Source organism: Elgaria multicarinata, chromosome 2, assembly GCF_023053635.1.
Source record: "Elgaria multicarinata webbii isolate HBS135686 ecotype San Diego chromosome 2, rElgMul1.1.pri, whole genome shotgun sequence".
Lineage (NCBI taxonomy): Eukaryota > Metazoa > Chordata > Lepidosauria > Squamata > Anguidae > Elgaria > Elgaria multicarinata.
Genome location: NC_086172.1, coordinates 28,781,270 through 28,794,954, shown reverse-complemented (window position 1 = coordinate 28,794,954; position 13,685 = coordinate 28,781,270). Strand labels below are relative to the sequence as shown.

The 13,685-nt window shown below is 41.0% G+C and overlaps 1 protein-coding gene across 1 annotated transcript in view; it reads right to left on the bottom strand.

Annotated features, from left to right (window-relative positions):
- Positions 1-13,685, bottom strand: part of HECW2 (HECT, C2 and WW domain containing E3 ubiquitin protein ligase 2) — a 198,942-nt gene that overhangs the window by 148,245 nt on the left and 37,012 nt on the right. The window contains exon 3 of the mRNA XM_063116233.1: positions 2,759-3,084. Within this exon, the coding sequence (XP_062972303.1) occupies positions 2,759-3,050 (292 nt within the window). The 5' untranslated portion in view covers positions 3,051-3,084. The remainder of the gene's footprint in view (positions 1-2,758; positions 3,085-13,685) is intronic.

Sequence of the window (13,685 nt, the reverse complement as noted above, 5' to 3'; positions counted from 1 at the left end):
CTTTTCTATTTTTGTAAGCTAGGAAGTAAACATTTTCGTTTGTCTACTAGCATCTCCGTCAAACAGCTCTCTACTGTTTAGAGGGGGGGAATTACATCTGAACTGCTGCATTACATTGGCGTCAAGCCAGAGATCTTTCTTCTGTGTAACTTGGCAAGCTGCATGTAATCTATGCCACTTGCAGAAGGGAGGAAAAACAAGGACACAAATGTCTTAATTTGACTGCAAGTCAAATTGATTCTTTAAAAACTGGAAGGACAGCAAATGATGTTTAATATTACTAAGCCCTGCTTTTCCTATAATGTCTCATACTGCACCTTTCACTAGCTGAATGTATTAATGTCCCATCACCACATACATGATGTATGTATAGCAACCTTCCCCAACCTGGTGGTCTCCAGCTGTGCTGGACTACAACATCCATCACCCCCCAGCCAACTGTGCATGGTGGGAGTTATGAACTTAGGAAGCTGCCTTATATTGAGTCAGGCCATTAGTCCATCTAGCCCAGTATTGTCGACACAGACTGGCAGTGGCTCTCCAGGGTTTCAGGCAGGGGTTTTTCTGACCTACTTGGAAATGAGGGGATCAAACCTGGGACATTCTGCATGCAAAGCAGATGCTCTACCACTGAGCTACGGCCCGTCCCAGATGTGTTCTAGTCCAACACATCTGGAGGGCGCAAAGTTAAGGATGACTGATATATAGCAGCTATATAAAGGCTTATATCCTTTAGGGCCAATCTACAGGATCATTTTTTGAGGTGGAAAAGCCACCACAAAATGTCATGAAAATCACACATTTTAGCAATATAAGAGCATCTTCTATACTATAGTAGTTATATGTAGTTATACTATACAACACACACATCACTCACTTATACACATACGCACACACCTTTTATCAGCTTAAGCTGATATACCAACTACGCCCTTATCTGGACAGAGATAGCCTAGCTACAGTTATCCATGCTCTGATAACCTCTCGTTTGGATTATTGCAATGCGTTATACATGGGGCTGCCTTTGAAAACGGTCCGGAAACTTCAGCTAGTACAAAACAGGGACTGACCAGCGAGACCACATCACGCCAGTCTTTCTACAACTTCATTGGCTGCCAGTCCAGGCCCGGGCCCAATTCAAAGTACTGGTACTAACATTCCAAGCCCTAAACGGCTTGGGGCCAGGTTATTTGAAGAAACGCCTCCTCCCATATGTGCCTGCCCCGACCGTAAGAACATCCACAGGGGTCCTTCTCCATGAGCCCCTGCCAAAGGAATTGAGGAGGTGGCTACTAGGAGGAGGGCCTTCTCTGCTGTGGCACCCCAGCTGTGGAACGAGCTCTCCAGAGAGGTTCGCTTTGCGCCTACAGTGTACTCCTTCCGTCACCAGCTGAAGACCTTTTTATTTTCTCAGTATTTTAACACCTAATTTAACTTAAATTTAAATTTTGCTGTTTTAATTCCATATTTTAACCTATATCAATTTTTGCTGTGTGGTTTTATCCTGGTTGTGCTTTTTATATTGTATTTTGTATTTGTGTTTTTAGATTGTTGGTTGTTTTTATGCTCTTCATGGTTTTAATTTTTGTGAACCGCCCAGAGAGCTTTGGCTATTGGGCAGTATAAACATGTACTAATTTTTTTTTCTTTTTTATGATCTGTTTTGTTAAGATTTATAATAGAACACCTTTGTAATATAAAAGTGAGCATTTATATAATGTATTTCAAATATTCAAAATGCTTTACATTGCTCAGTAATCCTTACAGTATCCCTGTAAGGTAAGCCAGTACTATTATCTCCATATCGCAGAATGAGAACTTGAGGATAAAGGATTGTAGTTTGCCTAACATTATGTAGTTCATGGCCAAGGTAAGATCTGAACAAGACACACCTGAAAACTTATGAAGTATGCTATACCAGCACAACCAATGCCACGCAAAACAGTACCTATATGAATGGATCAATTAGCTGGAGAGAGTATCACAAGTAGGTACCAAAATAGTACATCCAATTTTTAATAACCTCACAACAGGAAGGAAATCTCAAGGAAAAACATTAAGATGGGAAACTACAAAACTGTTCATGTAGAGAAGGCTGTAGAAATTGCTTTAACAAGTTAACAGCTGAACCATATATGCTACTGCATCATCAAGTAAATAAATTACCTGCATAGAGGAAATGCATTAAAAACGTGTATGAATTTTTGTGTGGACCTTCTACTAAAACATTTGCAAACTGATGCAGAAACGGGATAAAATTAGTGTGTGCTTCAAAAAGCTTGAAAGTTATAGAACCCAAAACTCTAGCATATGGTCAGTTTCATAAACTGCACATTTAAAAAACATTCCTAGTTTTTAAAAAATTATTCTGGTGGCCCCTCCCACAAACATGCTATTTTAAAAATGCTTTACAGAAAGTTATAGCTGTGCATTTTATCCTGTATAATGTGAAAATGTTATGGAGCCAGCCCTTAGAACTTCTGCATCATTATTACAACCTATGTATCATCAGAAAAAGTTTGAGCAGAACACATTGTCTGTAATCTAGAAGTCCGCCTTTTCTTAGGTGTTCGATCAAAACAGACCCAATGCTTTGTTAATGAACAGCATGTCTTTGCAATTTGTTGTATGAAGCTCCAGGAAGAATGATTCTAGGAAACCTTGTTCTGCCTGATCTCAGATCCTGTCATTACCTGAACTGTCTTATGTATTAACAATATACTAGCTTCACAGAATGGGGGCAAAAGCTCTTACTTACCAATATGATAAAGTCCTATCCAGTCTGTGGGATCCACTTCTTCTTTAATATCCCAGAAAATGATGAGGTTCTGAGACTGCCCTAAAGTGTATTCATACATGCTTGCAGTCAAACTAGAGCGGCTGTCAGAAGTCACTAGATCAGTGTCACTGTTGGCACGTTGCAAGTTCATGTTCTCAGGCACAGTGCCCTGAGATGCCAAACTCTGGAGGTTCTCTGGACTTAAAGTGTAGCGTAGCTGGGGATTGCGCCGTCGCACAAAAAGGAGATGTTCCCGAGCTGAGCTGGTCATCTTGGCCTTGCTTACACAGAAGACGTTTCGAGATCTGCAAAGAACAAAATGCAAGGATTAATACAACCTCTCATATCTACCAAGATCAGAAACTTTTTAAGGAGAGTTAAGAAATTTTTCACAGAGGCCTTTTGTAGATCATCTTTTATATTATGACACAATTATTATTATTTTTAAAAAGGCTTTCCACAAAGACAACAAAACATTTCTTTGAAATGAGTACTGCTCGTAGTTCTCATCCAAACTTAGCTCGGGTATAAACCATTCAGAAGCATCCTGTTTACTGGTACTATGAAAGACAATTAGACAGAGTGAGGATCTGCCTCAGGCAGCTGATTTGAGGTGTCACGAAAAGTCAGCAATTTGCTAGATATTTATTTTATTATTGTTGTATTTTTACTGCCAGGGATGGGGAGAGGCACTTGGGGGATATTCTGTCTCACGTGCCAAAATAACTTGACCTGCCTTGATGGGGAGGTGTCACGATTTGCTGCTCCAGCTCAAACAGTAATTTGCTTTGGGCTGGCCCTGCCGCTCATACAACCTTATGAGCTGGTTTCCACCATGCCAGGGATGAATGCTGTGGCCAGTATCTACTGGTAAGGATATGTAAAGGAAAAGAGGTCTGTAAAGAGAGACATAAAGGGAAAGAGGTTTGGAATGAATCCAAAAGAGGGGGAAAGTGGATCCCAATAGGAAATAAAAGGAGACTGCTATGGGCTCCATCACACCAGCAATTTATCACACACTCGCCATGCCTGGTATGCGGTTTTGCATGACATCGTCCACGTCCTGCACTCATTTTGTCTCTTCCCCTCCATGTTTCATTTCTTTTTGGAGCAGGGGAAGTCTAGATTATTTTCCCTCCATGCAAAATAAATGCGCTCCTCTCTCCCGTGTATTGGTGTCGTTGCGTTCTATCAGACCATCCCGTTCTTTGTTGGGGGCATATGTGTCTAAGGGTGGTCTTGCTAACAAAAGAGCTGTGCATCTCCAAGTTTATAAAATAGAGATCTGCTCTATTACATCCAAGTCATACTAAAATCCTGTACATGCTTACCTTTGAGTATGATTGCATGATCAAAGGAAAGGAAAAGCGATCCTTCACACTGGTGGACTTTCAGAGAAAGGGTTTAAGGGGGAATTTTTTTAAAAAAAATCCTAAAAATCAAGGGATAAACCGATCTAATTCAAATTTGGCATGGCTAAAGCAGTCCTTAAGAGCTATCACTGAGCCAAGTTTGACCTCTTTATCTTTAAAAATTATGCAATGTAAGCATTTTTGTTAATTTCCATTTTTAAAATTTGTTAAAATCAAGGGATGAACCAATTCGATTCAAACTTGGAATGGCTAAAGCCCTCCTTAATAGCTATCACGTGAAAGTGCCCTGTGCTCAACTCACTAAGGAAATGGAGGAAGAAACCGCAGATAAAAACTGGATAAAAAAAAGTAGGTGTGATGGAGCTCTATGTTAGCAAAGCATTTAGTCCCCTACAGGGTTTATGTCTTGCTAGGTTTTTTTCCTCTGGAGAAGCTGCTTTTGTCATCCCTTCCCTTTTCCCAGAATAACTCTATGCTGTTTTCCTCCCATGTATTAGTTGGTAGAGCACTGAAGGTGCAGAAAGGACTGTCTAAAGGGACACTTCAAACTACAAGTGGGCAATCACATTTCTAAATGCTCCTGTAATTGCTCCAGTTCTGAAAACTCCCTGCAAATAGAGAATTGGCAATGACAGAACTTCTCCCCCTGCTGTGCTAGTTTTCTAAATGCAGGGGGGAGGAATTGGAACATTCAAAACTAGAATCACCCACCCATAGTCCTACACAGTACAGTTCAATCTACCACCTCAGCATTCACCATCTTATTCTCCTGCACGCATAGACCAGCCCTTAATCATCTAGTATCATTCCCAACAGCAAAGATGTTCAAGACAAGGAACATAGTTCTCCATTTTCTATTATGGCATGGCTCACAGGTGGTCTATGAAGAACTCGGATTGTGCTGCAAAATGCACATACACCACCTACCCCAGATCACAGTTGGCCAATTTGGACATCACAATAAACTATCACTTCATAACTCATGTTTTGAAGCTGGTTTGTTTTAAACAAACCATAGTTATGATTAGCCACAATTCTAGTTCAGATGTAACACTGAACTTCAGTTAATAGAAAATGGAAGCGGAAGGTTCTTATTTCCTCACGGATATGCTGGAGGCAGGGAGGGCGATTGCACAAACCCAAGGCTCAGTGTAGTATGTTCCCATTACAATAAACCATCATGACATCCAAACCAGCTCAAGAGTCTGGAGAACAGAGAGGTCCATAAGAAATGGAAAGTAAGGATTCCTGTACTACAACCATCCTTTCCTGTTTAGTAACTGCTTTCTTATTTCAACTAGGAAACTAGGTCACTTCACCTGAGAAAAAAACAACTTCAGATGCTTATAAAATCTGGAATGAATGCACAACTCTTATATTAGGCAGACAAAAAACAACAACAACACCTGTCACTCTCTTGAGTTGCTGACAAAACATATCAAGATGAAATTATGCACTTGAACCTGAACTAGAATATATGGTCAGCAATAGCAACCACACTGGCATTCAGGATACATATGCTAAAACTACGACACTGGCGTTGTCTCTCTTTTGTTACATAGCTTTAAGATACCTTGGGTGTTCCCAGACAAGGCTTTTATGTGCCATCACCCTGCCTCATTCATGGGATTTTATGGAGAGTTCAGACAACCCACCCATTTTGTTGTTTTCAGTGCAGGGAAAGGCACTATGCCTCTCGTTGCATATAGGTAAGGAATCTGCTGGTACTTGAATTAAAGTGCTGATCGAGTCCCCAGCATCGCGCATCGCTCATCATCCCGACGAGGGGCGAGCAGCACATGAAGGGACTCAGCCAAATGCCAGCCGAGTTACCGGCTTCACACACCGCTTGTATTTCCAATTAGGAGAAGGAGCGGCGTGGAAGGTAATCAGAGACAACAGCATGGATTCTTCACTTCATTAGCCTCAAAGGGGTGGGATTTGGAGAAGATGTTGGGGCTAGATAGGGTTCCTTCATGCGCTATATGGGAAATGTCTATGGGCTAGATTAGTCCCACAGACTGGACGTTCCTCATCCCTGGGTTAAAGAATACAATCTTCATCACAAATCTCTATAGATTCTAGTTAAAAGAGGAAAAATATTATGAATTCTTTTTTTTTAATGAAACCAATTTGTATTAATGAAAAGATTCACAACACACTTTAGAAACTAGGAATATCAGAAACTTATAATTCAACCATGAAATGAAATCACCTCAGAAAGGAATCTTGCAAAAAGAATACACCTAGCCAATAGAGATTGTATTTTTTAAAGTACCTCAATGGAGTACACTACCATCCTACTTATAATGAAAGACAATATTCTGTGTTGAACTAGGCTTTCTCTGTGACTGTAAATAACTCAAGTCAACAGGACATTTACAGGCAATTCTTCCAACATCCTCTTAGAGAATTAAGATGGACTTTAGTCCTCAGATGATTATTGTTAATTAAAATGGAGATGAGGCTACTGAACACCATGTATTCTTTTTCTAACAAAGTTCACGCCTGTTACTTAGAAATTAGTCCAAAAGGTTCACAGTGAGGAATTATACTTCAGAAGCTGGTAAATACTGAAAACACTCACCATGGTATCTGCAGCTTTCTGTGCACCATTCTTCTTATTTCACTCCATTTACTAGATCAAATGGGTGAATTAAGAAAACAGTCCAATGATTTTAATATTTAGAGAAACAGCATATTGAGCTATTTGGGGTGTGGGGAGGGGAACTGTGGAAATGTGGTTGAAATTTAGCAGCCTGTTTAAGGCCAGCTAATGAGTTCATAAAGAGAGACTGAACCTACTGCCCTATTTACTGAGCAATAACTTGAAACTGTGAACTTTCTACTGCAAAATAAAAGCATTGTTTATCTCACTGCAAAAAGTTAAAGGTATCAAAAGCTGGGAAACGTATCTCAGCTACATATGGAAGAGCCCTTTGGGTTGCAGGTGCAGCTCCTACATTCTTACTTTCATGCAAACCACCAAACAAAATATAATCTAAACCGGGAAACTACGATTAACAGTTTTGGAAAAAGCCAGGATATCAAACCAACTTCAAGCCACAATGTCTTGAATGAAACTGGAAGCTATTGTTAATGGAAGATTTCCTGGTCTTCACTAACACAAAAAAGATGCATGCGTAACCAAAAAGCTCATTCATATATTGGCCTATTAAGCCAAGACATAATTCAAGCACAGGCATTAAAATGCCCTTGAGCTCTCATGTTGTTTAATTTATTCATTTAAAATACGTTTAGGCCATATTTTAGGGTACAAAAGCCTCTCAAGGTGGCTCACAAGATAAAAATACAACAAACACCAACATTTTAAATAGTTAAAATAATGAAACAGACATCCCAGCCCCCCCAAAACACTAAAACCAACAACAAATGCAGTCAAAACTATCAACAGTCTCTCTCTTTTTTAAAGCACAACTCAGGAGAAGGAAAACACGTCACACTGATCCACGGCGGGTGGCAAGCTATGCAGGGTAAGTGATTATGCAAACAACCTACTGTGCTCCCGTCAGATAATCAGGCCAACAAGCTATACAGAGTAGTTTATTTCACACACACCATTGCCCTTCTTCCTTCTGTAGACCTCCCGTCCAACCAGGCAGCTATCCCAACTTGTGGGGGAAACCATATCCCACCATCTCTCTCACTGTTGCTACATCAGCAGCCTGTCTCCAATTGGGCAACTCTGCACTATGGGCATCTTTTTCTGTCTCTGCTGGCTCCCCTGTTCTCAACCAGTGCTGATCCTTACCCCACTGCCCTGCACCCCCACTGCCCCACCCCATGTTGCCCCGATTTCCAAAGCCTTCCTTCCTGCTCCTGCTCCCTTCTTCCTACCAGCTTTCCAAGTTTTTGCTGGGTCCCCTATCTCCACCCATGTACAACGAAAGGGGGTGGGGGCCTCTAATTCCTTGAATCTTTGCAGAAATGGGATGAAATGTAATATGCAGGGTCCAGTCATGGGGAGCCACCACTTGCAGTATCTCGTGTGCGTGCCTGTTCCCTCTGGCATTCACACATGCTGGCAAGCTGACACGAAACACTCATATCAGTGAGACTTCTTCTATTGAGGAAATCACACAGTAGACAAGTTTAATGGTTATAGAGTCTCCAAAAACACACTTAAAGCTGAACGATGAGTAGGAAGCTTTAGGCTCTTTTTTCTGAAACGATCCTTAAAGCAAACACTCGGAGGGGGGTGAATAGGGTAAGCTAATAACAGCTTTGAGCTTCTCCGGACGCCGCACATGCTGGCACCTCAAAAGGACATGGCCAATCTCCTAAATCCAAGTCCCAGGAAAGGTTGCTCTGAGCCAGCAGAGCCGGGCAGAGAGATCCGTCACACACTTGTCAATCTCAGCCTACCACTACTGAGCTGACTCTGTTACCACAACTTCAGGAAAGGTTAAGCCTCAGGCCCAAGAATTCCATCCTTCTGCTAAGGACTGGGAACTCCCTGCCACCTGAGTTTGGGCACGAACACAGAATCCACAGCATATACAAGTCCAAGTCTATGAAAAGCCTCACTACTTTTCATGGCACAGTTCTTAGAACTCCAAAGTCCAAATAGCAAAGCATCCATGCGCAGAGTGCTTTCAAAGTCCCAAGCGGAGATGGAATCCAAAGCAGGAGGGAGATGAAACCTAACAAAGCTTTTTCAGCTTTGCACCAGCCTTTAAGGCCTGTTCGAAGTCACTTGACAGGTCCTCTGACCTGTAAACCATACCCATGTGCCAAGAGGTCGGGATGTTACAACCCACTTCAAAGAACGGCCTCCACCTTTTCCAAAACACTCTGAAGTTCCCAGAGAACCAGCTGCTTCAAGCTGCAAAAAAAATGTGATGAAAGATGTTGCGCTAGTGGAACATCTGTCCTCCTACACCATCCTTCCCTGATGCTGGCTGGGGATGATGGTAGTTGTAGTCTGACAGATCTGGAGGCAGCACGACCTAATAAAAGGGGGCAGTTGAAGATAAAAGCCAATCAGAAAGAAGAGCTTAAAGGGGCCATGAAATTGCCCATCAACAGTAAACACTTGGGCAGCAGACAGAGCAGGCACACAGGTCACAGCCTTCCAAAATATGGTGAGATGTACTGTGTTGCTCTTTACATTACAATAATAATTTATAAATTTGCATCTATACATATACATCAGCCTATGCACATTTTATGCAAATTGATGCCTTCTTTTGTGGTGATGAATTTCCTCTTCTTCTTTTTTTTGTAATTCATAAGTGGGCATCCTATTGTATTCCCATGTGAGGCTTTAATTAGTTTGTGGTTAAATTAGGGTGACCATATATCCAGTTTTGCCAAGACATGTCCGGAATCGTGAGGGGCAAACCTGATCCAGGGGGAAATCCCTGTTTTCCCCGTTATGTCCGGGCAAAATGTGGGGGCTGGGGCTGCTGTACGCATTCCCAGGCTTCTGGGAACATGTGCGGCAGCCCTCCCAGAGCCACTCTAGATCGGCACTGGGGGCGGGGGCTGGGAGATGCGTTCCCAGAAGTCCGGAATGCATCTTCCAGCTCCTCCCCCCAGCGCCGACCTAGGCTTCTCTTGTGCGCTGGTGCCAGTGCACAGAACAAGGCCTGCTTCGATGGTGGGGGGAGGAGCTGGAAGACGCGTTCCAGACTTCTGGGAAGGCGTCTCCCAGCCCCCAGCACTGATCTAGGTGGCTCAGTTTTCGCAGCCTGGCCCAGCCGCCCGGTACAGGGAGCGAACATGGAGCCCCGCCCCTTGGGTCTCATCACAAGTTTGCTCCTCACCCTGCCGGTGGCAGCGGACCAGACCACCCAACCAGGCGGCAAAAGAGGACAGCTAATGATGGTGATGATAATAATAATGGATGCTGATGCTGATATTGATAATGCTGCTGCTGCTGCTGCTGCTAATGATGGTGATGATGAAAATGGATGCTGATAATGATAATGGATGCTGATGCTGATATTGATAATGCTGCTGCTGCTAATGATGGTGATGCTGATAATGGTGATGCTGATAATGATAATGGATGCTGATGCTGATATTGATAATGCTGCTGCTGCTAATGATGGTGATGCTGATAATGGTGATGCTGATAATGGTGATGGCTGCTGATGCTGATAATGGTGATGCTGATAATGGCTGCTGATAATGATAATGTATGATGGTGATATTGATAATGCTGCTGGTAATGATGGTGATGCTGACAATAGATGCTGACTGAGGCTACGCCCCCTTGGGGGCTGGACATGTTGGGGTGGCCATGTCTCCTGAGGGCAACCATATTGTCCTCCTTTTTGTTTTCCAAAATATGGTCACCCTAGTTAAATTGATCTATGCTGCTAGTATAAACCTAAATTGTTTAGAATGAACATTCAGTTACTCTTCCATGTTGCATTAACATTTGCACATGACACAAATAGACTCTAATAGATTTTCTGTTAACTGTGTTGGTAGTTGTGGCTCTAATACAAGCATATCAACAAACTTGAATATTTCGATCTATTTCAGTTGAGCTTCAGCTCAGGTTTGGAGACACTGACTGGGTTCATACAACACACTTACCCATGATGGTTTATTTTCCAGAACAACCCATGATGGGTTAGCATGTTGTCTGTGAGATGTTTAACCCCACCCCACAGTAGTGATACAGGTGAAAAGATACATGAGCTGAAATAGAGCAACAATGCACAGACATGAAAGTGCCCAGCGCTAGACTTGCTAAGGAAATGGAGGGGGAAACCACAGACTCAAAGTGAGGGTGGGAGGTAGGTGTGATGGAACTCATAGAAGGCCTTGATTCATCTCCTGCCCACCCTCCCCTGCATTTTCTCAAGGTACTAACTATCACAAAAGACTGTTCGAAGGATAAAGATTATGAATGATTGTGTACTGAAAGTTTAATGCAATTGATTTAATGACAAAAATGTTTCCCATATACAAAGTGCTCCTTCATTTTTGCCTTTAAGTATAAAATCAGAGAGAGAAAACATAGCAATGCGTGAGTAAGAAAAGTCCCCTTGAGTTCACACACTGCCCTGTTTGTTTTACTCATATTGGGGTCAGTGAATCATTTCTTGTTTACGCAGGGATCTCTCTTTGTAGCTGAAGGCTGCCAGTTGCCAATGCTGTCTCTTCCCACAGGAGTTACTGTAAATAGATTGCTGAACTGGGTAGGCCTAGTAGCACAGGCCCAGTCTGGAGTGTGGGCATGACTTTGAAGTTAGGCCTCTGGCTTTATGACTAGAAGTGATGTGGAAGAATACAAAACTTGGAAAGTACACTCCCAACTAATCTATGTCAATCATTATGGAAAAATTCCTCAAATGGGAAAGGAGATCTCAATTTCCATTCTCTTTCTCTTTTAAAGCAACTGCTTACCTTAAAAGTGGCCCGGTTTATTCTGTTAGGATTTGCAAGAAGACCTAGATAAAGAATGTGCCTTCAGTTTACATTACAATAGACTGGGTGAAGAGAACATGAAAACTCTTAAGTTAAATGGATTCTGTACGGCAACATTTTTGGGTCAGTGGGCACATTTGGAATTTTGTGGGATGCTCTTCAAAATCACTGACATGGGGGAAACTTGCCCATTCACAAAACAGCTGACATGGTAAATGTGGCCAGTCATAAAACACTCATTTCCCAGAAGGCAAACCGGTGAGGCTCAGAGGCAAGTAACTTGGCCAAGAAGCTGAGTACAAGGCAGAAATAAGGTCTTAGCCCCAAATCACATATTTAGTCCCACAAAATATAAGAAAATTTCCATATCACAGAAGGCAAACAAGATGCTCAGAAACACAGAAACACATATAGATATAAAGGCCAAACACCCACCAATAATACATGTCCATATAAAAACACACAAAACATACATCACACGCATACACACCACAAAACACTGTGCCCAAACAAGCCAAGATTTGTAAACAAGCTTTAAAACTGGGGTTTGTTGTCAGCTAACAACCCTGGCTTGTTTGGATGCATTTAACCATAATCCCAGTTTTAAACATCACACAAAGCTCTCCTTTCCTGATTTGTTTATCTGCTTACACAAAGAGAGGAGCAAACAAGCTACATGTTTTAGCGTGCAGCTTGTTCACATCATGGTTTATTAAGCCAAGATTCCTGGTTTATCAGTATATGTAAACACAGCTGGGGCATTTCATAATCAGAACAGAGGAAGTTCTTCAAGAAATTATATTATTATTATTATTATTATTATTATTATTATTATTATTATTATTATTACATTTATATACCGCCCCATAGCCAAAGCTCTCTGGGCAGTTTACAAAAGTTGTTTTTTTTATATAATTTTTTTTTCTACAATACTTAAACATACACATTACATCCTCTCATAAAGAAAAAACAACAACATACTACGTAATATTGAAACGTTGAATACATAATATCTTATCTAAATACATAATCAAAATTAACATACAAGTGCACCCCCCACCTCGGGATCTCATTCCTGATTCCAGAATCTCATACTTTCTTCTGCTGGTGGTTTCCCACTTCGTTTAGAAAACACAAATATTAGGAACTGTTTCCAAATTCCTTCAAAATCATTTGATTTAGCTATACCTCTTCTCCATTTAATATTACTTGTCAATTTATCATTAATAGCTATATCCCATACTTCTTTATACCATTCTTCAATAGAATATTCCCCTTGAATCTTCCAGTTCCTAGCTACAATCAATCTTTCTGCAGTCAGCAAATTCGTTATCAATTCCTTGATTTCCTTTTTACATTTAAAATCTTCAAATAGTGACAGTAATGCAACTTTTGTGTTCGTTCTATCTTCATTTCCACAATTTCTTCGATCTCCAAAAACACCATCTTCCAAAATTTTTGAACATAGTTACATTCCCACCACATATGTAAATACGTTCCTTTACCCCCACAACCTCTCCAACAGTTTGCTGACTGCTGATTATTTATCTTATTCAATCTAACCGGAGTTAGGTACCACCTCCATATAATTTTAAAATAATTCTCTTTTATTCTTACTGACATATTTCTCAACGCTCTTTGTTTCCATAGTCCCTCCCAGCCCTGTTGTCCTATTTGTACATTCAAATCTGTCTCCCAAACCATTTTGCCTGAATTATCCATCAACCCTTTCTCCACCAATATTCTATATATTTCGCTCATCGACCCTTTTAACACTGTTCTTTTCTCCCTATCATTTTCTTTCTTAACTATTAATTCCTCAAACTTCATCAATTCTCTACAATCTCCGTTATCTCTTACCCACTTTTTAGTCCACTGTTCTAATTGCCAATAATTTAACCAAGTTAATTTTTTATCTTTAAAGACCTCTTCCATATCCTCTCTTGTATTCATTCCTCTTAACCATTCCCTTAATTTCATTTTATTTTTTTCTATTAAAACTTTACTTAATCTACTCTTTAATTCCTCTGGGAAATTCTTTCACATTATTACCGGTGACAAAGGGGCAGTTTACAAAAGTTAAAAACAGTGACCATTAAAAAGAAATGCAACCTCCTTAGCGTATG